This window comes from Piliocolobus tephrosceles, chromosome 7 (genome assembly GCF_002776525.5).
Source record: "Piliocolobus tephrosceles isolate RC106 chromosome 7, ASM277652v3, whole genome shotgun sequence".
Taxonomy (NCBI): Eukaryota; Metazoa; Chordata; class Mammalia; order Primates; family Cercopithecidae; genus Piliocolobus; species Piliocolobus tephrosceles.
In genome coordinates this window covers 24,860,361-24,886,344 of record NC_045440.1, presented here as the reverse complement: position 1 = coordinate 24,886,344, position 25,984 = coordinate 24,860,361, and the positions used below count along the sequence as shown (strand labels likewise).

At 47.6% G+C, this 25,984-nt stretch overlaps 1 protein-coding gene across 2 annotated transcripts in view; it reads right to left on the bottom strand.

Annotated features, from left to right (window-relative positions):
• Positions 1–3,270: 3,270 nt before the first annotated feature.
• DPYSL2 (dihydropyrimidinase like 2) overlaps positions 3,271–25,984 on the bottom strand; it is a 145,663-nt gene continuing 122,949 nt past the window's right edge. For both annotated transcript variants that reach the window (XM_023216770.2, XM_023216771.2), the window contains exons 9-14: positions 18,134–18,290; positions 17,637–17,778; positions 13,597–13,767; positions 8,960–9,139; positions 8,012–8,177; positions 3,271–5,811 (exon numbers count right to left, since the gene is read on the bottom strand). In XM_023216770.2, coding sequence (XP_023072538.2) covers positions 5,720–5,811; positions 8,012–8,177; positions 8,960–9,139; positions 13,597–13,767; positions 17,637–17,778; positions 18,134–18,290 — 908 coding nt within the window. In that variant the 3' untranslated portion in view covers positions 3,271–5,719. The remainder of the gene's footprint in view (positions 5,812–8,011; positions 8,178–8,959; positions 9,140–13,596; positions 13,768–17,636; positions 17,779–18,133; positions 18,291–25,984) is intronic.

Here is a 25,984-nt window from a genome sequence, read left to right as displayed (position 1 = left end):
GGGTTTTCCAGGGTCCCTGGCGTCCCAAGAGTCACAGGATAAAGCTGCCAAAAGCTAGTATTGGGCAAGGTCACGGCTAGGAGAGACCTCGCCTTCATCCTCTGTGACCCCAACCCCGTTCCCGTTCACCTGCCAGGTTGGCTGCATGGTCCTGTGTGGTGCAGGGACATTTGTTAGGATGAGGACTGTGTGTGACCCCTGGCAGGGACGAGGTGTAGCTGCCAAAGCTGATCACGTGAATAACCTCAATGTAATAAGTTGTTTGAATCATAAAAGTTTATAAGCCCTTATGTTTGGTCTTTGTCAACCTCCCAGTGCTCCTCCCACGGGCCCCTCAGGTTCTATCCTGAGTGGAGGCCCCACGCCTCATGGCCTCAACAAGACCCTCACTGCCAGACAACTGGCCTGTTGTCTTCTTGTCTGCCCCAGCCCTGTCCTGATACCAAGGCTTAGTAAAATGATGACGCATTTATGCCTAGGTCCCTTTTCCCTCCCCAAAGAATGTTCAGACATTATTTTATTTACTCTTTTGAGACTCTTACAAAAATTACATATCTACACATATATACATTTGTGTATAAACACACATTTGTAATTTTTTTGCCAAATCAACACAATTTTCTCAGATATTAATTATAAATTATAACTTGGCCGGGCGCGGTGGCTCACGCCTGTAATCCCACCACTTTGGGAGGCCGAGGCAGGCGGAACAGGAGGTCAGGAGATGGAGATCATCCTGGCCAACACAGTGAAATCTCGTCTCTACTAAAAATACAAAAATTAGCTGGGCGTGGTGGTGCATGCCTCTATTCCCAGCTACTCGGGAGGCTGAGGCAGGAGAATTGCTTGAACCCGGGAGTCAGAGTTTGCAGTGAGCTGATCGCGCCACCGCACTCCAGCCTGGTGACAGAGCAAGACTCTGTCTCAAGAAAAAACAACAACAAAAAACAAAAACAAAAAATGTAAAGGACTCAGATTATTGCTTTCCTTTACCTATCTCGTCGTCCTCCTCTAGGCCATTTTTCTCCTGACTCCTCCTCTTGTGTATTTTGTAGGCTTTTTCATTTCTTCTTATCTAGAGCCTCACTATTTCCAAATTTGTGTTGGCTTCCTGAAGTCATTGTACTCTTTTCTGCAAAGCTCTCATTTGCCCACATTTTTCTCCGGTGGGCCTGCCTACCTGCACACTCCCCATCCCCTTTGCCCACACCCTTCTAAACAGGAGCTTTCTAAGAGAGAGCGGAATAGTCATTAAAAACATGCGGGAGGCCAAGGCAGGAGGATAGCTTGAGAACAGGAGTTCAAGACCAGCCTGGGTAACACAGCGAGACCTCAGCTCTACAAAAAAACAAAAAAATTGACAGGAGTGGTGGTGGACGCACCTATAGTCCTAGCTATTCCGGAGGCTAAGAGGCTGAGGCAGGAGGTTCCCTTGAGCCCAGGAGTTCCAGGCTGGTCTACCCATAGAAGCCTCTCTCTGGGCCCCCCTCCAGCAGGTCTTTCACCAGAGAGCGAGGAGTTTCCAAGGGTCAATGAGATGTTCCCAACCAGAGCCCTTCCAGGCCAGCTTTGGTACCTGGGTCCCTGCTCAAAGGGACCTAAGACGGACTCTGTGCTGGCTCTATTCTTTGGAGGGAAGACCTCACAGCTGCTACGGACACTTCACGGAGCAGCTGTTTGCTGGGCTTGGGCAGAACTTGGGCACGTGGGCTGCAGTGTCCGCAGGCCTGGGCATGAGGCCCGTCTTGGTATGGGATAAAGCCAGTATGAGAATAGGTGGATGGGCTGTGGGCCTGGAGACTTCATGTTAACGCTTGTCCCAGGTCCCATCAATGTCCCTTCTGTGTGGACAGATCGATTTGACTGGTTCACAGTGCTCTGCCATCAGCATGAAGTGACAATGACAGGCAGGTAAGAGCCAGCCCCAGACACCCAACACTGTGGTTCCCAGGAAGGACCCAGGATTTGCTGTATTCCTTATGAAGGACTCACTTATCTTCTTTACCTTCTGGTCACTGTAAGTGTGTAAGTGGCCACACTTCCCTCTTGTGTACGTGTTGCCAGGACACTCAGAGTTCCCTAACAAGTTTACAGCCTCACGGCAGGTGTTGCACACTAACTCCACCAAGGCCTTATCTTATTTTTCTTGCTCTTATTTTCCCTTCACCCAAACACTTTTTATTGATAAACTGTGGCATTGTATATATATTTGTATAAGTCACCTCATATCCTGTTTGGACAGGGCTAGACAGAAAACAAAAATGGGCTGTTTGCAGTGGCTCACACCTATCATCCCAGCACCTTGGGAGGCCAAGGTGGGTGAACTGTTTGAGCCCAGGAGTTCAAAACCAGCCTGGGCAATATGGTGAAAGCCTGTCCCTACAAAACAAACAAACAAACAAAAAATTGCTGAGCATGGTGGTGTGAAACTTGTAGTCCCAGCTACTCAGGAGGCTGAGCTGGGAGGATCGCTTGAGCCCAAGGGATCAAGGCTGCAGTGAGCCGAGATCGTGCCACTGCACTGAAGCCTGGGCAACAGAGTGGAATCCTATCTCAAAAAAAAAAAAAAAAAAAAAAATAGAGCGGAGGAGGAAGGGAAAAGAGGAGGAAGGGAAAAAAAGTTAATGACTTCATCAACCTTATGATGGGCCTGGGGGGCCCAAGGCACACACTCTCTTCATTCACTGTTCTCAAAATCAATAATGTGAGTGCCAGGTATCCGGGTAACCATGGAAACCAAGCATCTGGCCTGCTGGGGTGGGCGGGGCTCCTGGCCAAAGTGCATTCTTGACACTTGCATGAAAGTGGAAGACCAAGCCTTTATAACCTGGTTTCCCACAAGCTTCCAGACTGAGGTGTGGGTAAGGGCCAACACACCCGCCTCTTATCTTTCACGCTGGAGGATTTTCCAGGGTAAACAAGCTGGAAGGAAGCAGAGAGCCCAGAGGGGTCACCCACGTGAAAGTACACGGTCCCACCCCATTCTCAGTTTCAAGCTTCGGTATGCAGCTTGACTCTGGAGGCCTCTCCAGGATGGAGTGTGTGAATTTCTGACACTTGGCTTGCCACACACCCGCAGGCTGCATCTTTGCTGAGAATTAGAATCCCATGGCCTGGACGTAGCAGCCTGTGACATGGAGTGAAAACTCTTGAATTGGTATATTCACGAAACTGAAGCCGAGGGCTCCGTGAATGCTTGTGGAGGGAAAGTCTGGTTGAAGGCCCAAGCCAAACAGCCGCCTCCCGAATATCTCAACACACACACACCCCTGAAACAACCACATTTTGCTTTATTAGGCGTTCCATGGTAATATAACACAGAGTTCTTAAGGAATAATAAACACGAGACTTGTTTTTTACCATAATTATTTTGCCATTAAGACAGTGGTTACAAAAAAAAAAAGTACTCTTCTGGCTACACACTTTATCAGCTTTAGAACTGAAAGTTCCTCCACTCATGGGTCACAATCACAATTTCAAGGATTAAAAACCATCTATTCTTAAATCCTACACTGTTTGAGAGCATCAAGTCACTGCAGTTATTCAGTTCTGAGACACTGTCGATTTATTTTAGCATTTACATATGACATTCATTTAACAGACACACAAAGCAAGCCAACAGGTAAACATGCTTACACAGCCTGCAGAAATCTTCAGGTTTTAAATTGTTTTTTAAGAAAACAACCAAAACAACCAAAAATTACCATGACCTGGTACAGGAAAAACAGGAAGACTCAAGTGAATACTAGAGCTGCAAGTGTTTCTTAGAATTGAAACAAAAATTGTTTTTTTCCAACTTGTTCAAATTTCCTCTAAGTGCAGGTGAGAAAAAAAAAGCAAATATATTAAGTCAACCAATTATTTTTTTAAAAGTGCAACTTACCTTTAAAATAACAAATAAACAACAACAACAAAAAACCCAAAACCCCAACCAGAACCCCAAAGGCAAAATGTGTAGAGAGACAAGGGTGGTGATGGAATGAACTACTTTGTGATGTTTTTACGCTTTACAAAAAGCAGATTTGGTTTTTAGAAAAGCCTGCAAACACAACATTGCTTGAGAGAACCTGTAAACACGTTTGGAACACAATGCAACACAAGTCAGCAAGGACAGGGGTGGGTCCAAAGGAGCCAGCTAGGGGGAAAGGTGACAGAAAAGGAGAGGGAAGGATGGAGACGGACATCGCCTGTGGTCTCTAAGGGGGCCATGTGTTTAATTTATAAGATTCCCCCCCCCACTGCAGTTTTGATGTAACCTATTGTTCATAAAACACACTGCTCTTGCAAAGTAGAATGGACTTTAAGTTTTCCAAGGATTTTTTGAGTTGATAGGGCCTCTATGTAGTGTGTCTTTTGAAATAATTGGAGAAGAAAAAAATCTGGTTTTTCCCCAAAAGTGAAAAGCTTCCATGTGTTCTAGAATCTCAAAAGATACTTAACCAGGAAGCAGCAGGCCCTCGGGTCAGACTCCTATTAGCTTAGCACTTCCAAACTGGTGACTTTGGTCGGCTCACTTGGGTTATTGAGGCTCAGTGTTTAGGTTTGACCGTGACTTTAGCCAGATAGCACTGCACAGAGGAAAATCTCTCTGGTTCTGCAGCCTCAGACCTCGTCAGCTTCTGGGCCCTGTCTGCAGTTGCACGTGTGATACTACGGGTGAGACAGCATGGCCCATTCCTGCACTTGGCCAGGACCCCACACACTAGCACATGTCCTCATGATGGCGGGTGGGTAGCACCAGTCCCACATGGACTAGGATAACACAGCACTCTGCTTGCAATGGCAAACGCTCAAATCCTTTAGGCAGACCCCATGACCACCATGAAATGGTAGACCTGGGAGGTGAAAAGATAACGGGGCAGGGGAGGAAAACACTGTCTGCGAGACGAGGGCTGAAGGAAACACACACAGAGAGAGACAGACACGAAAATATTCATGAATTAAAAAGCTAGAGAGAGAAAGAGAGAGCGCAAGAGCACGCAGAAAAATGGTAAAAGAGAAAAGAATCCTCAAAGGATTTAATCTGCAGCAAAATCTAGGCCAATAAAGCAAGCCTGCCCCTTTATCAACAGCTGACCCTGAAGACTACGGAATGGTGATGTGAGCATTTTGGAGCCTCTCAGGACGGACACGATGAGTTTGCCAACCACCCAGAATCAGCTGGGTGATGACGTAATTGCATCATTAGGATGTCCAGTTCAAACCCCTTGTATTAATATGGAGTTAAATGTTCCAATTTAGTATTTAAAAAAAAAAAAAAAAGACTCTTTCCCATCCCGGCCCCTCCCCAGCCCCACAAAGAAAACTTCTTAAAAATTTTAAAAAGAAAAGAAAAAGGCAGCTCTGGGCAATTCACTTTATCTTCCCTCCCCCCATGAAAAGGAAGATGCTAACGGACACTAGGAGGTTGAAGGCGAAGAAGACCCTCGCTGGGGGCTGCTTGTTCGCATGTCTGAGTGTTGGGTGTGGTTCCGTGTATGAGCTTGGTGGGTAGGCTTGGGTGTGATACTCATAGATGTGTAAGGAAGTGGATGAGCAAAATCAGTAACTCCTGGTGAGAGATGGGGTGTGGGGCCCCAAGGGGGACCCCATGAACTGGCTGCTCCACAGTAACTATCACAGGCTCTTAAAAAAAAAAAAAGGGAAGGAAGAAAGAAGTCTCAGAATGTCCTCAGGTGTCCCATCCCCAGTCCCCAGTGGACAGCACAGCCCAGGAACTCTAGCCCAGGCTGGTGATGTTGGCACGGCCACCGGGGGGCGCCACAATACGCTGGGTGGTGCGGCGGGGAATGTTGTCATCAATTTGAGCTCCTGGAGGGAGAGAAGAGAGGAATGAGTTAGGGGCCAGGACAGTCACACAAGGTCCTGCTTGAAGGTGAAAGCTCACAGCTCAGGAGGAAAAGTGCTAGTCGCATTCTTTTTTTTTTTTTGGAGACAGGGTCTGGCTCTGTTTTCTAGACCAGAGTGCAGTGGCACCATCATAGCTCGCCACAGCCTCAACCTCCTGGGCTTAAGCCATCCTCCCACTCAGCCCCCTCAAGAAGCTGGGGACCACAGCCACAGGCCCCCACACCTAGCTAATTTTTACATTTTTTGTAAAGAGGGGTCTTGCTATTTTGCTGAAGCTGGTCTCAAACTCCTGGGCTCAGGCAATCCTCCTACCTCTGCTTCCCAACATGCTGGGATAAAAGGTGTGAGCCACACTGCCCGGCCTCACATTCTTTGTTCTTCTCTTAAAACCCCACTGAAGTTTAGACTACAGTAAGGAGGTGGAGGCTTGGCATGGTGGCTCATGCCTGGAATCCTCCTGAAGTGAGAGGATTGCTTGAGTCCAGGAGTTTGAGAACAGTCTGGGCAACACAGTGAGAGCCTATCTCTACCAAAAAATTTAAAAATCAGCCAGGCGTGATGGCACAAGCCAGTAGTACCAGCTACTGGGGAGGCTGAGCTGGGAGGATCACTTGAGCCCAGGAGGTCGAGGCTGCAGTAAGCTGTGATTGCACCACTGCACTCTAGCCTGGGTACTGGGTGACACAGTGAGATACTATTATATCTCTAAAAATAAAAACAAATAAACTTTTTAGAAAGGAGATGAGCCTGAGGTAGCCAAAGAATCAGACACTGTATAAAGGCTATTGGATCTATTACTGGAGAAAGTAAAACTATATACAAAATATCACTACACCTTAGACTCTGTCCTGTCCCCTGTTCTGATTAGTCAAATTGGCTGTGGCTTTTCTGAGGACACAGCCTTCTTCTGGCATTCTAATCCCCTAACCCTACACATATAATCACAAATAGGAGGAACGATAGCACCTTCTATTAGAATAGCCTGGAGAGATCAGATAACACAGACATGATTATACACGTTTTACTTACAACAAACTAAAGTTCGTTATTTTTAAATGTTTTGAAAATTTGTAATCCATATATGGTACATAGGTAACTTTTTAAAACCTGTACAACCAGCAAGAAAAAAAATTCTCTCTGGTTTAACAATTTCTTTAATACGCCATAGGAATCTGTAGCCCAGGGAGCAGGAAGAGTGGAATGTTCTAGTCATGAGCCAAATGAAAGATGGGAAGGAAGTTTCAAGTAAGGAAACGTAAAAATCTGAACCCTTTCCTCTCACCAAGGGGATATCACACATATTACCCAAGCAAATACCACTAACAGTTCTCAAATGGCCCTGTTCTAAGCATTGTACACATATATTAATCCACTTAACCCTCACAACAGCCTCACAGGGGAGCAACTACTAGTATTGCCATTCTACAGACGAGGAGACTGAGGCACAGCCAGAGCTGAGCTATGAAGTTAGGCTGTTGAAACTCCAGACTCCACAAGCTAAACTACAATATACTTCAGGAGAGAAGAGAAGTCCTGAAATATACCACAATGTCCTTTCTTATAATGGATCTAACAAATTGAACAAATGTTTTCTTAATATATTAGGTAAAACACAGTATGGGCATTGTGTGACACAAACTGATCTCAAGATTCTGAAACCCAACCAGTCATTAACTATGAAAATACATCTCTAAGTCGGGCTGGGCTGGGCACGGTGGCTCATGCCTGTAATCCCAGCACTTTGGGAGGTCGGGGCAGGCAGATCACTTGAAGTCAGGAGTTCTACCAGCCTGGCCAACATGGTGATACCCCGTCGCTACTAAAAATACAAAAATTAGCCAGGCATGGTGGTGCACGCCTGTAATCCCAGCTACTTGGGAGGCTGAGGCATGAGAATCACTTGAACCGGGAGGTGGAGGTTGCAGTGAGCCAAGATCTCGCCATTGCACTCCAGTCTGGGTGATAGGGCGAGACCCTGTCTCAAATAAAATAAAAAGAAAATACATCTCCAGTGATCCGAGTCCACTGTATTTCTCAGTTTGGGGAGAAAGGGAATATCATTCACTTCCACTTCTGTGTCCTTTCCAAATGCAATTGTAGCCTCACCAGTACCAGTGAGCTGGCCCTGCAGAACTGTGCCCTCCCCAAGCCTCAGCCCTACCAGACAAACTGAATCCAGACTGGTGCAGGTTCCGGACAGGTGGGGCCTGCTGCTTGGCAGGAGACGTCTTGGCCGAGGAGGCTGGAGTGACTGTCTTGGGCGTCACAGACACCTCACACACGGGTCCGTCATACAGGCCACGAGGAACCCCTCTCAGCTCAGCCAGCTGCAAAACACAAGAGTCCCCCAAGCTTAGGCCACAGTCACAGAGAAACCCTCCTGGAGGGAGGATGGGCCTGTGAGATCTAGGGATGGAGGGCTCTCCTTACAGACAGGTGGACAGGTGTTGTGTGGGGCCAGCTCCCACAATGCCAGGCCAAAACTCCCCACAAGGTCTGGTAACTGGTTAACTCTACAAAAACTAACACACTTTACCATTTTCCCCCCAAAAGGCACTTCAACTTCAAGCCCTGTAAGAATCCCCTAAATATGCTGTGAGGGGGATCTGGTACCATGTTCAAGATCTGGCCCCAAACTTTCTTTCCAATTGCATTCTCCTTTTAATTCCCTTATAGCTCCATCTCTTTCCTGCTTCACATGCCCTGAATACACTGTGCATTTTCTATACTCATGACTCTCTTATCAGATTCCCTCGTCTCCCTTCTTTGACTTGACAAACTCCTACTTAACCTTCAAAGCCCAACTCAAAATGTCCTCCCCCCATGACATTCTCCCTGGCTACGGCAGTGGCTCCCTCCTCTGGGTCCTCACTCCACACTCCTCATCATAGCATATACCATGATCTCACTTTGCTAGGGTTGTCTGTGGACACGCCTGACTCCTTCTCCAGTATTTTAAATGCCAGGAATAAAAAATTCAGGCTCCCTCTTATCCCTGGAATCCACTATATTCATTTTAATATTCTGTCTCAAGGTGCTTAATAAATGTTTGTGGCCTTGAACTTAATTCATGGTTTAACAAAAAATTCATCAGAACAAAACTACTCACCCTGCTTCTTGCCTTGATACGCTTGTAAACAAAATCAGGGAAGGGCTTCCGGGGAATGTAGCGTCCAGAGCCTTCGGTGACATGCAGGGTGCCGTCCTCCAGGACAATCTTCCCCTGGCTGATGACCACCAGCGGGGAGCCGCGGCACTCCATGCCTTCAAAGATGTTGTACTCAAGAGCCTGGGAAGAGAGCGCAGTAAACTCTAGAACAGGCCACTCTGGCTGGACTCAATCCACCCAGCAGTGGGGCACCCACTGCCCCAACCCCACAAAGACAAAAGAGAGACTCAGAGACGGGGATTCTGTCCCAACTGGGCACCCCAGCAGGCACTTACTCGCTGCGTCTCCATTTCCCTGTCTAGAATATGAAAGAATTTTCCTACCTCTCCACATTAGAAAGAAAGATAATTAAACAGAATAATTGTGTGGAAAGGGTGCTTGTTTGTAAATGCTACACAAATATAAAGAAAATGATTCCTCCTATTAACAGGGACGGTGTTCCCACCATCTCCAGCTCCATTCTGATTGAATTCCAAAGGCCTTCTCTGACCAAGTTCTAAATTTAATCTTGAAATGAGCCATCCACAAGTAGGTTTTCCCACTGGCTAGCCTGGTTTTCCAGTCTGTTTGCGGTGTGGTTAAACTGAAGTCCCTAAATGAAAGGACTGTGGTCACTGAAGAGACATGCCTCCGATAAAATGATTGAGGGCTAGTTAATTTCCAGAACAATGTAGCTATGTAGCTATCCTTCTGGTTTCAAGTTTTTCAGGGTAGAACAGAGACACATCTGCGTGCCCTCTTGGAAAATAGGTGGGGTCTCCATATGGATGTGAATTTGTGGTTGGTAATGAAGCAACAGAAAACAGGAGTCATTGCACCCTGACATCGAAAACTCCATCCTGCAGCTTCGGCTAACCCAGTGCTACTTCCCAGATCCCAGATGCCTCCCGCTTCTTCCTGCCTGTTCGGTTCACGGGGACCAATGACTGTGGCTGAGTCTGGACTGGAGGATTAATAGGTGGCTCCAACCATAAAGAGCACCCTGGGCTTCTGGGAAAGTTCAGACCAGGTTTTCAGCACTCAGGGAGCTGGCCTCTGAACAGAGAGCTGTGCTAGCCCCCTGCCGTTCAAGACGACATTCCTGCTTAGTGCAGCGGCTGGTAACACGGATTCGGCCGGCTCAGCAGCTCACATCGACCATGGAAATGCACAATGCCCTGCATACAATGTTGGGTGAAAACCACCACCAGGGCTGTTAGTACACTGCTCTGAGACTCAAAGCAGTCATGCAGAAGCTACCAAAGGAACCGTAGCAGAGAGGCGCCAGCAGGGAGGGAAGAGGACTCTGCACTTGGATTCCCGAGACCCAAGACTTAAAATTGTCTTTCGTCAATTCTAAGACACTCATCCCCGAAGTCAGAAAGTGTCTTACAGCAGCCAGAGCCACGCAGGCACTGCCGGCCTAGACTAAAGCCAAGTTCCTCTAGGGGAATATGGGTTTGCTTGTGCCACTGCGTTGGAGGAAAACCCCACTGAGGGCATTTTACAGTAAATTCTCAGCTTGACGTTGTTCTGGACCACACAGGCGGCACACATTCAGACCACAAGGCTGGACAAGCACCCACTTTCAGTTCCAATTCTTGGGGGAGACATTTTTCCCTCTTGGCAGCCAATGCCAAGGTCGAGTCCTGTGAGATTTCCTGCCACCCTGTCTGCACAGCAGATGCACTCCCCAGAGATGCCGTAATAAGCACATGCTGGCCCTTGGTGGCCCAGTCTCCCATGAGACTCCTTGTCTTGAGTATGTTTTCTTTCATCATGGTACATAACCTAATGGAATATCTTAAAATCGATGGCATCTCAGATACAGTAAAATCCAGAAGTTGTGTGACTCTGGGGAGATCGCTTTAATCCTGCCTCCGCTTCAGTTTCTTCATCTGCCACCCTCCCGAGGCGTATGTGAAAATGACAATACAAAAAGCCTCATCCCTGGTCGTCTCAGAAACAACCTTTGAAAGGGTGTGAGTCATCCTTTAAGGCCTGGATCAAGAGCCATCTCTTCCACATCACTCCACAGCTAACAGTTTATGCCCTGACAACCTCCTCTTGTGCCCTACTGGGTAGAGTATGGGCACAGCCTCAGCCATAGAGACATCTGTCCTGGGTTCACACCCCAGGTATGCCATTCACCAGCTATATGACTTTGAACGCATCCCTCACACCCCTAAGCCTCCACCTCCTCATCTGTGAGGGGTAAAGTAGGGCCCCCTTTGCAGTACTGATGTGAGAATCAGAGGAAATAAAATGAACAAAAGCACCTACTCACTACTTGGCTCACAGCAGGTATTCAGAAAATCTTCACTCATTCACTGTCTGGCTTTTTACTGCACTTTGCTAACACTTGCCAGCCCTGCAGCATCCAAGATCTCATACAATGCATGTGTTGAGTCTTGTTGCTTATAAATGAGCACCTAGAAGACCTCTGGAGCCATCTCTCATCTTTAAAAGATGGAGGAACCAGCCCCATGACTCTCAGTGACTTAACACTGACAAGTCCAAGGGTCAGATCACAATTCCCAGATACTCAGAGCCTACTCTCCATCAAACCATGATGCAGGGAGGCTTCCTCACTCACCATGCATAGACATTTTTAACCTACATCCACACAGGCTCCCTAAAATTACGCATTGGGCCAGATGCCTGGAAAATCCAAGCAAAGGCTTAGCAACAGGGCTGTCGATGATAGTTAGCTAGATGCTCCGAATTAAAGCTAATTAGCTGCATGGTAGGAAACACTGTACTATGCAGGGAAAGTCTCCTAGTTGCATTTCCCCAGAAGATCAATGAACAGATATGTTTATCGCTGGCTCTTTAAAACAGGTGAGGCTGGAAAAGCACCACTTTGAAAGTGAACATTTCTTCCATTGGTCACCTGGAGGTAAAAGCAGGGTAGGTTGGGGTGAAAATGTCTGGAGGGCAGAATCTGTCTTCCAAAATCTTCACTCCTTCCCACTGTCTCTTCTTCTAGGTTAAGAACTCCAAATGCAAGCTCCCCAGCTAGGTCATCTGTGTCTTCACGAGCCCAGTCAGTCGTTTATAGCACCTCTGGGGGAAGCAACCTTCCAAGAGAGGGGAAGCATTTTCCCCATCTAAGTCTGACCGAGAGGCTGCATATGCAGTCTGGCAGGGAAGAGTCCTGAACAATTTTGGGTTCTAATTCTGGCTCAACCGCGAAATCGCTATGTAACATTAGACTGGTCACTTAAGCTCTCTAAGCCTCCGTTTATTTATTTTCCCAAATTGGGATAATAATACCAGTCCCTTTATTGAGGTCAAATGAAAGAGTCAGTGAGAATGTGCAGTTACAGGCACGCGAATAGGGAGGTTCAGGGGGCAGGGCCCTAGGACCCCTGACCATAAAATAGCCAGTCAGGACACCCAAGAAATCATGATCTGAGCTGTAAGAGGGTGTGACCGTAAGGCTGCGCTGCCAGGCTGAGCCAGTGAGTGGTGTGGGAGGGAGAAAATCAGTTTTAAACACAGACTTGAACAGTCTTCTGAGAAGCACCCACCGTCCTGGTCCTCACAGGTGGCAGCAGAAGCCAGAGCTGAGCCTGAGCTCATTGCAGCCCAAACACCTGTGTGTGTGCAAATGAGAGAGGATTGGGACAGGGCAAAGTCCCAGAGCTGTTCTGGAGAAATGCCAGAAATCTGCCCTGAGTTGTCATGGCACATGGGGGAGGTGTCAGTGCTTGCTGGCCTGAGCTGTCTTCGAGATTCAAATGAGTTCCTGACATGAAACGCTTCTGCCCGAGGCCCATTTCTTTTCCAAAGCTCTCCCTCTGTGCATATTCCTTCAGTTTTTCTGCCTATACCATATTGCTTGTGAGGACTCCGCAGTGTCTAACACCTCTGCTTAATGTCTGCTAACCTCACAGAATCACAGGACACTTGGAGACCTCGTCTGAATCCCTCACTCTCAGCTGAGGAGCCTAAGACATTAACATACTTGCCCTGGGTCCTGTTAACAAGAGAGGACATCTCTAAGTTCTGCAGCCCAGACCCAGAGGGTAGAGATACCCAAAGCTGCAGATCCTCAAACAACAATCAAATGGCTGGGGGGTACTTCTACTAGGGAGAAGTCAGTCAATCAATTCCTTTAAGATAATAAGAATGGCTGTCATCCAGTTTTCTGCATGGACACTGGCCTGAGAAAACAATGGCTTAAGAGGATCAAAGTCCCCAGTGAGCATCTCAGGAGAGGACATCTCACTGTTTCACTGAGGTTCCTTGCACCAAGTACTGTCATGAGAGGTGCTGCACCAAACTATGAAAATGGAGCGGTGCCTGACTTCTAGAAGCTTTGCACTCTGACATCACATTAGAGGCTCTAAAGGTCTATAGATAGAGAGGCTGTGGTATTCCAAAATGATTATGAGAGTAACGGTCTTATTGACCTCACTAAAGAAAATGAAATAACTATTCCTTTCCCAGCAAATTGCAAATCGTAACATCCTCAGGAAAAGCGCGTTCCCATCACAGCAAGTTCTTTTTAGAAACCCTGGGGCTCTCCCTCCGTCCGTGTCTCTGTGACTGTAATTCGTTTGGATGGGGCCTGCACAGTTAACAGGTCTTACGCTGTTGTGCGTCTTGGCAGAGATGGTTTTAACACTGTCGGGGTCCCAGATGACCAGGTCAGCATCGGATCCCACAGCAATGCGGCCTTTCCGGGGGTAAAGGTTGAAGACTTTGGCTGCATTGGTGCTCGTCACAGCCACAAACTGGTTCTCATCCATCTTCCCAGTGACCTGAGGGAGACAGCACAGGTGTGCACAGGAGGCACACAGCAGAAACGAGTTAAAAAGTTACTTTTCAATGACAAACTATTGATACACACAACAGCTTAGATGGATGTCAAGAGCATTGTGCCAAGTGAAACACAAACCATCTCAAAGGTCACACACTGTATGACTCCATTTCCATAATGTTCTCCAAATAACAAAATGGTAGAGACGGAGAACAGATGAGGGACTAGATGAGTTCCTCCAGGGTTAGGGAGGTTGGAGGGGAGGAGCAGCAAGAGGCTGGTCTCTGAAATGCTGGACTAGACCTGCATCTTGAGTGTGGTGGTGGTCACACGACTCCACAGGTGGCCACATAGCCTAGAGCTATACCCACACATTGTGACACTGTCAGTCTCTTGGTTTTGATATTGTACTACATTCACATAAGATGTAACCATGAGGGAAACTGAGTGAAGGGTACCCAGGACCTCTCTGTACTATCTTTGCAACTTCTTAATCTATAATTATTTCAAAACAAAAAAATTTTGTTTAATTTGCAGGGGTGGCAATGCCTCTTTAGGAAATATCATTTGGCCCAATTGGCTGTCCTTTTCAACAAAATACAGCCACAGATCTAGGCTTCCTTTTTTTCTCTCTGTTTTTTTGAGACAGGATCTTGCTGTCATTGAGGTTAGAATGCAGCAGAGTGATCCCAGCTCACTGCAGCCGCAGCCTCAGCCTCTCAGGCTCAAGCAATCCTCCTGTTTCAGCCTCTCGAGTAGCTGGGAAGACAGGCATGCACTACCATACCAGGCTAATTTTTGTTTTTTTTAAGAGACAGGATCTCACTATGGTGCCCAGCTGGGCTCGAAGTCCCGGCCTCAAGCAACCCTCCCACCTCGCTCTCCCAAAGTGCTGGGATTTCAGGCGTGGGGCACCACGCCTGGCCAGATGTCATCTTCTAGTCTAGCCAACCTAGAAGTCTCAGCCCTGTGTCTGGTTTTAGGTGCCAATCACATTTCCTCAAGTGCTTCCCCTCCCAGACCCACTCTAAATCCAGTAAAAAACAGGGCAAAGGAAATGAACCAGCATTAAGAGGGAGAAAAAAGTACAAATGGCCGATAAGCATAGGAAAAAATTTTCACTCTAACCAGTAACTGAATACATTAAATGTAAAACAATGAGACACAAAATTCACCTATCAAATCAGCAAATAATGGTTTTTGGTGACAACACCCAGGTGGTAGACACTGGGGAGTGACATATATTGGTGGTGGCATATAAAGCAGTACAAACTTTCTGGAAGGAACTTTGACAATATGTATCAAAACCGTTAAAAATATATACGTCCTTTGACCCAGCAATGCCACTTGTAGAAATTTCTCCTACAAACATAATCAAGAATGTGTCTATAAAAATGTCATTCCAGTTAAGAAAAAAAAATCAAAAAAACAGAAACAATGTAAATGTTCAACCAAAGACATAAATGTGGCTGGGCGTGGTGGCTCACACCTATAATCCCACTACTTTGGGAGGCCGAGGCGGGTGGATCACCTGAGATCAGGAGTTTGAGACCAGCATGGCCAACATGGGAAAACCCCATCTCTATTAAAAATAGCAAAATTAGCCAGGCGTGGTGGCAGGCGCCTGTAATCCCAGCTACCCAGGAGGCTAAAGCAAGAGAATTGCATGAACCCGGGAGGCAGACATTGCAGTGAGCCAAGATGGTGCCACTGCACTCCAGCCTGTGGGGAGAGAGTGAAACTCTGTCTCCCCTCGCCAAAAAAAAGAATTATAAATGAGTCCTGGCTGGGCACAGTGGCTCATGCCTGTAATCCCAGCACTTTGGGAAGTCAAGGCAGGTGGATTACCTGAGGTCAGGAGTTTGAGACCAGCCTGGCCAACATGGTGAAACCGCATCTCTACTAAAAATACAAAAATCAGCTGGGTGTGGTGGCAAACGCCTGTAATCTCAGCTACTCAGGGGGCTGAGGCAGGAGAATCACTTGAACCTGCGAGGTGGAGGTTGCAGTGAGCTGAGATTGCACCACTGCACTCCAGAGTGAGACTCCATCTCAAAAAAGTAAATAAATGAGTCCCAGTTTAGCATTCACATGGAAGAGTCTGGTACTGTAAATCAACTTTTTCAAGTATATTTAAGCAGGTGGAAATATTTCCAAGATACATTAATTTTTTTAAAAAACAGACTACAAAATTGTATGATGTCAATATTATTGTTCTTATTTTTTTTTGAGACAGGGTCTCACTATGTCGCCCAGTTTGCAGTGCAGTGGTCCAATCATGGCTCACTGCAGCCTCAACCTCCCAAGGCGCAGGTGATCCTCCTGCCTCCACCCACCGAGTAGCTGGGACTACAGGCACATGCCACCATGCCTGGCTAATTTTTGTATTTTTAGTAAAGACAGGGTTTTGCCATGTTGCCCAGACTGGTCTTTAACTCCTAGGCTTAACTGATCCACCCACCTCGGCCTCCTAAAGTGCTGGGATTACAGGCATGAGCCTGGGAGTGGGCCCAGCTGTATGATGCCAGTATTATCTACACACTCACACATATCGCATATACACATGTGCACTTGTGTAGTAGCAAAAAAATGGAAAGACACATGCCAAAATGTTGTCGTTATATCTGAAACATGGCGACTTTTATTTATTTCCTTATTCCTCTTGGAAAAAGGATATATTCTTCATATAATCTAAAAAATTCACTAAAAAACAGAAAACCTATTCTGTTTTTTTTTTTTTTTTTTTTTGAGAGAGGGAGTCTCGCTCTGTCGCCCAGGCTGGAGTGCAGTGGCCGGATCTCAGCTCACTGCAAGCTCCGCCTCCCGGGTTTACACCATTCTCCTGCCTCAGCCTCCCGAGTAGCTGGGACTACAGGCGCCTGCCACCTCGCCTGGCTAGTTTTTTGTATTTTTTTAGTAGAGACGGGGTTTCACCGTGTTAGCCAGGATGGTCTCGATCTCCTGACCTTGTGATCCGCCCATCTCGGCCTCCCAAAGTGCTGGGATTACAGGCTTGAGCCACCGCGCCCGGCAACCTGTTCTGTTAATATGTTTTAAAACATTAAAATGAAAAAGCCCAAAGTTCCTCTAAGTCACTGTATGTTCATAGCAGGCCTACCAGAAGCTGGCAGTAGAAGACATGCTAAGTCCAGAGGGCTCTAAAAGACACTTTTAAGGAAACTGAGCCCATTTCCAAGAGTAAAAGAGGATTAACTGAAAAAGTCACCTGGTTGCTAAGGAATTTTGTTCCTGACTGACCTAGAGTCACATCTAAAGCTATGTAGGTTTTCAGTCTTTACTGCTCCGTTGAGGATAATGATAAGAAATACACAGGTAGGCCAGGCGTGATGGCGCACATCTGTAATCCCAGCAGTTTGGGAGGCTGAGGCATTGCTTAAACCCGGGAACTCAAGACCAGCCTGGGCAACATAGTGAGACCCCCATCTACACACACACACACACACACACACATACACACACACACAAACTAGCCAGGCATGGTGGTGTGTGTCTGTGGTCCTAGCTACTCAGGAGACTGAGGTGGGAGGATAGCCTGAGCTCAGGAGTTTGAGGCTGCAGTGAGCTATGATTGGACCACTGTACTCCAGCCTGGGTGACAGAGCAAGACCTTGTCTGAAAAATGTTTAAAAATTGTTTTAAAAAGAAATACATATGTAATATTTAGGAAGAAATGACCTATTAGAAGAGGTCTTAGATTTCCAACCCTCAGAAATACTGTCATATAAGTACTGGCTTCTAGGATGTCCTCCACTGTCTGTCATTTCAAGGCCTCCATGAGCCCCGTGGCCCCCAGATGAGGAGGACAAGGAAGGCTGAGAGCCACCGAGGAATGAGGCCATCGCTCCTTACCACAGCCTTGTCCCAGATGACGGACATCCGCTCCTCAGTGCCATTGGTGCCCTCTGGAATCAGGGTGAAGTTGTCCTTTCCTACAGCCTTCTGGGCAGTGTTAAACGTGCAATGGGCACTGCCCGTGACCTGGAGGTCTCCACTGCAAAGAAAACGCATAACGTGGTGCTGCAGCTTCATCAGGATGCTGCGCGCCTACGCCTATTTGGTGGGCTGTCCCATGAATGGCATCACACCGACCACAGTGGAATCCTTCTGATGTCTCCTCCACCTTCTTGGCTTGACTTTCAAGATGGCCCAGGTTTTTAATCCAGAATCCCCTCCCAGAATGGTGCTAGAATGACAATTCCCTGTACTCATGTAGCCAATCTAGTTTGGTGAACAAGGGTCTCCTGGTTTTATGGCTGCTCTCGGCCACCATGTTGTTTTCACCTAACGGGTTGGTCTGGTCTCAAGAAAGACAGAATGTGAAGTGTGAACAAGTCGCCAGGACTCACCAGGACAGCAAGGAGTTGAGAAAGTCTGGAGTGGTTGGATCAGGGCTCAAAGGTGGGGAGGTGACAAAGGCAGCAGCCTTGGCCCAGTTCTTGCTCCAGTAATGGGAGCCGTCCGTTCCCAAGCTGGCAGTGATGGGCTCGCCATATACCACAGTTCCTGACAAACAGAGCACACAAGGTTCAGTCCAACACAATGTAGGGGGAAGGGAACCACCCCTAGGAGGAGCCACTGCCTGCCCAGCAGCACCTAGTGCTCTCACTATCCCTTTATGGGAAACACCAGGCTCGTCTCACAGATGAGGAAACTGAGACGTGGGGAAATCCAGTACCTCCATCAGCCTGTCACCCACAAACATGAGCTTCCTAAGATTCCACATTCGGCCCCTGCAGGATCCCAGACATCCTGAAGGCTTCTGTCTCCTACACTGCTGATTTTCAATTCTATTAATCTCCTGCTCAGATGGTGTCCAAACATCCAGTCCCAGGTGCCATCTGGACTGTTCTTTATGCATGGCCTATGGCACCTCAAATTTAACCTTCCTGTTCATTCACACAATCTTTTCACAATTCCTAGCCCCTCACAGTGTCTATCTCTGACTAAAGGTCTGTGGGAGGAAATCACCCATGACATCACCAGGCTGAAGTATTTCAGGGCAAATACATAAACCCCCAGATGTGCTCAAGAGACAGCCTGGATCCCTGAGTCACTGCCTGGAAGAAGCTGTCTGTTACAGCCACCAGCTCCACAGCCGCCTCTGTGAGTGAGAAACAAACTGGACATTATGCCACTGGGATTTCAGAGTTTCTGGAAGCCTAGCCTAACTCTATTAATGCAATGTCCAAGACAAACATCAACTCCCTGATGCTCAGATCATGGCCCTCTTCTCTGTCCATGAAGATGTAAACCAGAAAGTTGAGACTCATGTACATTCACTGAACGCCAATACCCTAGAGCTTTCAATACAATCATTCCTTAAATCAGGCCCTCATCATCTCTCGCCAGCTCATTCCAACAGAGCCTCCCCATTGGACCTTAGATTTATGTTTGCTCTCCCAACCCCGCTCCCTACCTCTCTATTCATTCTTCCAGAGTCATCTACTAAAATATAATCTTCCCATGCCATTCTCTTGCATAAAAATATTCCAAAGGAGTTCTTCTGCATTCAAGGACTGAAAAGAAAATCCTCCTCACCGAAGCCTCAGATGCTCTTCACTACTGGAAGCTGATCTCCTCCTTTAACATTGTCCAAAACACAACTCGGGTATCACACCCTCCATCTGAGAATCCCATCCTCCCTCCAGTCATTACCCGTTCTAAATTTTTGACTTTCCACCTGATGAAGACATCTTGAAGATCATTTACCTGCCTGCACATAGTCGGCACTCCATGAACGTGTGTTAAATAGATTAAATGGTCTAATATGTTATTAATTAAAGGCATCTAAGCTGGAATTTGATCCCAGGTCAGCTGAATTCATCTCTCACTGGCTCCCCCCAGCATAGGGCTAACTCCCACCCCACAACAATGCAGCAAAGCTTCTCTACTTCCCCAAACACAGGCCCTCAAGGGCAAACACACCGCAGTCAGGAATGTGTTTTCCTTCCTCTCCACAGCCTTTCTGAAGGCCTTATCACTTGATGATGCACCACAACACTCTCTCTGTCGGCCACTCTGAGAGCTGGCTCTGCACAGCTGCCCCCTCCTGCCTCAGGAATTTCACAAAGGACTCGCTGTTCAGCCAGGGAGTGCTGGAGGCCACAGCAGGCAGCTCACTCCAGGTCACCAGCAACCACGCCCCCACCCCCAGCAGGAGGGAGGACTCCAAACCCAGGGAAACCTCCAGAAGGAAGCCCTGAGGAAGAAAAGGGCCAGTGCTAGGTGCTCGGAAGGGCTAGGAGGGTCCCCTTGGCTCCTGGCCTGCTCAAAGCCTCCCATGCAGAAGCTGGTGCAACAGAGCTATCAGGGTGGCTGCACAAACCACTCTGGTTCATCCCTAAGTGGAAAAACAACACATAATAAGAAGGCCTTGGCCGCTGCCAAAGACCTTTATAAAATGCAAATGGCTGGGCAGGACCCAGCAGCAGTCATCAGTTCTCAAAAGATCTCTCTGGCTCCCTGCTTTTGGTTCAAGCATCAAACAGATCTGGTTAAGCAAAACTCTCCTGACCCAGCCGGGCCTGGAGGTCCCACTGGCCACAGTCCATCTAAGCACAAAGGTGAGAGCTGTGTAAGTCACAGGAAAACAAGGGATGCGCGGCCCTAAAGGCTTCCTGCTTTTGTCCACATGAAGAAGTTCATGAGAGCAGAGGCACTTGGAGATAAAGAATGGCTGGATGGTCTCTGAAAATCCCTGGACACACATAAACATTTTCCTGAGTTTCCTGTAACTTGCCGACGCTCATCCTCTCCCTGTGCCTGCTCCCCAGCCCTGCCTCTGGAAACTTGAGTACAAGGAGGGGCTGGTTCTTGGAAAGTGGCCTGAATACCATGGGGGTGAATGCTGCTGACCACAGGCTTATCTCTCCCTGCGAAACACGACTCAGCTTGCGGTGGGGAGCTGCTCTACGAGGAGCTGGATTCCCGGTCTCTCTGTGCACAGGAATATGTACCTCACTTCAAGAGAATGAACTTGGTCTTCAGCCTCGAGGAAACCCAAAACAGGGTCTGAGCTTTCAACGCCACTGCTGAGCAGAACCTGCCTCCTTAGACAAAGGCCAGGTGGACTTCTGGGCCAGAGTCAAGCAAAGATAGGGACATTCAGGGGCAGGGTTATGGATGCTAGGGGAGGGACAGAGCCATCCTGTGGCTCATTTCTACTTTGCTCTGTTCAAATTCCCTCAGGGATTCAGAGGTCCTTGCTGTCTTTTGGGCTTTCTTTCTTTCTTAGCCCAGAATCGGGACAAGAGTGTAGCCATCGTGGACAAGGCCTCTACCTCCACAAGAGTATGATCTATACATGGAGTCTCTGCCTCCCATCCGCGGTGGTCTGGAACCCCCAACCCAGGGCTCCCCTCCTGGGTCTATAAACATTCATAGCAGGGAGCTGTGGATGCACTTCCAGAGCTCAGCTAGGCCACAGACACCCTTGAACTGCATGCCAGAAATAATTACCACTAATAATAATAAACCACAGAACAGGCTTAATTGGCCCTTCTACACTTCTCTAAACACACTGCTGATGCTTTCTTGGCACCCGTTAGACCTTCGTGATTTTCGTCTTCAGGGAAAGTCTAAACTGAAGGATGTGACCAAGCCAACCTCTGGCAGGCTCTCTAGCAAGGCCAAGAACTGCAGGGGATGGGAGCTAGTGCTTATTTGCAACCAGTCTGGGGCCCGTGTGCATTCATGAAGAATAAATGCAAGGCTGGGGTTTAAAACTGCTTGACAGCTCCCAGCTCTGGCAGTCACTTCCCACGGACGAGAAGCAGGAGAACAAATCCAAAGTGGGAACTGTGGAAAACCAGTATCTGTAGCTCAATATGCAGCCACTAAAGCAGAGTGAAAAGCAACTGAGATGGACAGACAGACAGTTACACACACTCTCACCATTCTCCTTCACCTTTGCAAGAATTCATGCCAGACCCTAACTAACCACCTGGGACCTGTGCTGTCAGGTTTTCGTAGCAAGAGTGGTTCTAGAGGAACATCATCTTAAAAATGAGTTTTCTGAATGGGTTCTGAGGTTTCTGAAATTCGTTCTCAAATCTGATTGAATTTAAAGGCACTAATGAGTCTACTTCCAGTAGTAAAAACAGGAGAGTACAGGGTATGATGGGACAATAAAGATACAGAAAATATTATTAAATACTCCCAAAGGCTTCTAAGAGGCAAGGTTTTAGGTGACTGTGTAGCCGATACCTTAAACATTTTTGTCAAATTAACAAGTATAACGAGAGCGGTCAGTTGCTCCTAATTGTACTAAACAAAGTGGGCGGTAAAAAAAGAATGAATTCAGGGATTCAAATTCCCAGCTCAAGCACCACATGAACGAATCAAAAGTTTCTATGTCTGGTCTCACACATGCAGAGCTGAGATGGCTGAAAACCAGAAGTAGGATCTCATCCTGCCAGTGGCTGAATTACAATGCAAACTGAATTCCCAACCTTGCAGAGCATCTGCTGTTAAAGTGAGGGCGCAGATTGGGAAGCAATTCTGCCTTTGGACCCCAATGCCAACATCAGCTCTTCCCTGGGTCTCCAGTCTGTGGCCTGATCTACAGATTTCAGACCTGCCATTCCCACAGTCGTGTGAGTTGATTCCTTAAATATAATTCTTTAAAATAAATCTTCCCCCTTTCTCTACTGTCCTCTCTCCTCTCTCAGCCCCCTTTTCTGTTCAAGATTGCAACATCAAGCATAAGCTTAACTAAGGACTCATCCCCAAGTTGAGGTGGTCCTCACAGGCCCCATGACCATGTGCTTCTCATAATGCCTGAGTCACTCCTATTGACCCGCAGGACATAAGAGGTCTTATCTCAAATTGAGGTTCCCAGGGTTTAATGTCCTGAATGTTTCTGCACCGGGTTACGGGGGTGGGGTGAGGAGGAGGATGGAAAAGAATGTCCACCAGATGAGGTCATCAGGCACTGCCCACAGACCACCACTCACACATGGAAGGCATCAGCAGTCATGCTGGATTTCACACATGGGCAAAATGTGGTCAGAGGGAGAGGGAGCCCATTCTAGAGGAGAAATCCCCACAGGGGCCCTCCATGGAAAGAGAGGTGGCCAGGGGCCTGGAATCATGGTTTCTAATTCCCACAGGCTGCATGATCTAGGGCAAGATTTTCAATTTCTGCATTTCTACTTCTCTTCCATGAAATGAGCCTATTAAGTTGGTCTAGGTTCTTTTCAAGAGTGAAAATGCCCCCAGGTCATCTGGTCCTGGCTCTGTGTTCACTGCCTCAGCTGCCAAATTGGGTTGATGACACGCCATCCTGGGGAACGGCTCAGAGCGGCTGATGGAAGCAGCGTGTCTCTCAGGGAAGGCAGGACACAGTGGTGCTGGCTCAAGCAGGCATGTGGCAACAGTTCTCATTCGTTTCATCTCATATCCTCGCTTCCCTGAACTTGTCTTATCTTAGATTCTGGACCAGCAGGTCTCTGGCTGGGGAGGTTCACGTGGATCACTAAGAGAAGGAGACATTACTACTCCTCCCAGGGCAGGATTATCATTTTTCAAAGCTCACATTTGTAGAAAAATTTCAAGTCTGTTTACGCAGCCTGACCCCTCTGAGACTCCCTTCTGGGCTCAACCCCTCCTGACTTGTACCCCTTTTGTAGCCCTGACCACCTCCCAACGTGACTTTCTGCTCAACGTCCTACCCCTGCAAGTGGAAGAGCTAACTGTGGTTGGGACAATTTCTTGTCACAGGGCCTGAAGTATCACAACATGAACGTTCATTGAATGAATTCAGAATTTCTCCATTCACAGAGGAAGAAATGGAGCATCAGAAAGGGGGCTGTGGCAGTGCTCACACTTGCCTCAGAGGGCCAGAAAAACCCACCTGAAGTGGACTAACAATTCTGAGCAGAAAACCCTTGCCGAGGGTTAGCAGGCATCTGTGCTCTGCTTTCCTCGCAAGCTCAAGGTTAGACCAGACCCTTCATCCTGTAGTCACAATAACTGGTCACGCTTCTCGTCTCCATTTTTACCTGCAATATCTCATGTACACATCATCACCCTGTGAGATGAGTCATGGTTACTATCCTCCCCGTGCAGATGGCGAAAAGACATGTAGAAATGATAAGGAAGCACCCAGCATCACGTGGCTGGTGTACAGTGAAGTTGGGGTTTGATCCAAGAATGAATACCGATCCTGGAGAGCAAACAATTAATACTCCCTTAAAGAGCTTTCCTTCTTGGTCATTTGGGAATCCTTGTGTGTACATGACCCATATCTCTGCTGGGTGCCAGGTCACCGTTTCAATCAGGATTCTTAAGGAACTAAGCCCCAACAGACACAGGTCACAAGCATCACCATATTCAAATAATCTCAAAGCATGAAGGTAAGTCAGTCAAACATGAACACGGATATTTGTGGCCTTAAGTTAGATGCCTGACAGTCAAGCCCCAATTCCACTATTCATGAGCTCTGAGCTTCAGTTTACTCAGCTGCAAAATGAAACAAAATATAAAAATTCCTGCCAGGGCTGCCTCCCAAAGTTGCCAGGAAGTTCCAGCAAGATGGGAAAGAGCCTAAGAGCCTAGGAAGTTAGCTAGGACTTCTCATTCCTGCTCATTAGCACCTGAATGCACTGGAAATTCCTTTCTGGCAGCTCAGGTTTGTCTAAAGCTCAGGCTTTCAGGGATTAATGAGTAACAGTTTGAATGCAAACAGCATCCTGGGAACCACTAGACTCACACTCAGAAGGCTCTGGAAGGGAACAAACTAAAGTCCCCTCCCACTGCTCACCCCATAAGACACACAGGGTGTCAAGGTTATAAAGACAACAGGGGTGCCCTGTTGCAATGGCTCACGCCTGTAATCCCAGTATTTTGGGAGGCCGAGGCGGGCGGATCACCTGAGGTCAGGAGGTCCAGACCAGCCTGGCCAACATGGTGAAACCTCGTCTCTACTAAAAATATAAAAATTAGACAGGCGTGGTAGTGGGGGCCTGTAATCCCAGCTACTAAGGAGGCTGAGGTGGGAAAATCGCTTGAGTCCAGGAGGCAGAGATTGCAGTGAGCTGAGATGGCACCATTGCACTCCAGCCTGGGTGAAAGAGTGAGACTCCATCTCAAAGGCTAAATTAAAAATTTAAAAAAAACCAGGGGGTTACCGGGCACTGAGTTGGGGTGCTAGGTCCAAACGGGGCACTGCAGCAACACACTGCAGCTCTGCAACTCCATGTGAGAAGAACCGCGAAGGACAGAGAGGAGGAGGCCTGCGGCAGGGGTGGCCCACGACTCCACCTCCCCGACTGAAGTCTGGGACAGGCAGGACCCCTCTCTCTTCTCATTTGGACAGGTACGTGTTTGAATACAGAGTCAACTTTAGACAAGGCCTCTATCCAAAATTATGTTGAAATGTTAGCCTAACTCAAGTATCATCATCATCTAGGTATAGCGCAGTGGTAAAATACAAAAAATAAGCCGTCTCATTCTTCCCCCTTTCAGACACTATGCCACACATCCCCACACGACATGGGGGCAGCGGTGCCGTGCTGGCCTTCTGTACAGAGGCTGATTCCCACAAATGCACTGCCTTCTTGCAAACGCGTGTCAGGGTGACCCAGAGCCACCGATTCCATCGTCATCCGCAACACGTCCTAGAAAACAACTCAAAGCTCATTCTCAGTAAGTTACATTATTTTAGGTGAATGCTTTCTTATTTCTAAAAGGCAATTCCTTCAAGTTGCCAGGAGAAGACAGAAAGGCGGCAACCATTTGATGTGCAGCCTAAGGACAGAGGCCCCACGAGCACTCCAAAGAATAAGGGCCAGGAGTCGCTGGGTCCGTCTGGAAGTCATCATCTCTGGGACAAGATGACTCAGTCATCACTGAGTAGTTTGTTCCAGGGCTTGCAGCAAGTCACCCACCAGTGAAAAAAATCCCACAGCCCACCTTGATCCATGTGGATCACATAATACAGAGAAGTAGACACGCAGCCATAGAGGTCAAATGGCTACCTTCCTAGCAGGGAAAGAAAGACACACAGACAGAATGACAGAGGGACTGAGAAAGAGTCAAATGAAAGATAAAATGAAACAGAAAACAGGAAAGGAGGGAAGAGAAGTGGAGACACAGAGATAGAGAGATCCCAACAGGCAAAGGGGAAGAGGGGACATAAAAGGGAGAAAGGAAGGAAGGAAGAAGGGGACCCTTTTATAATGTTCATTTCAGATCAG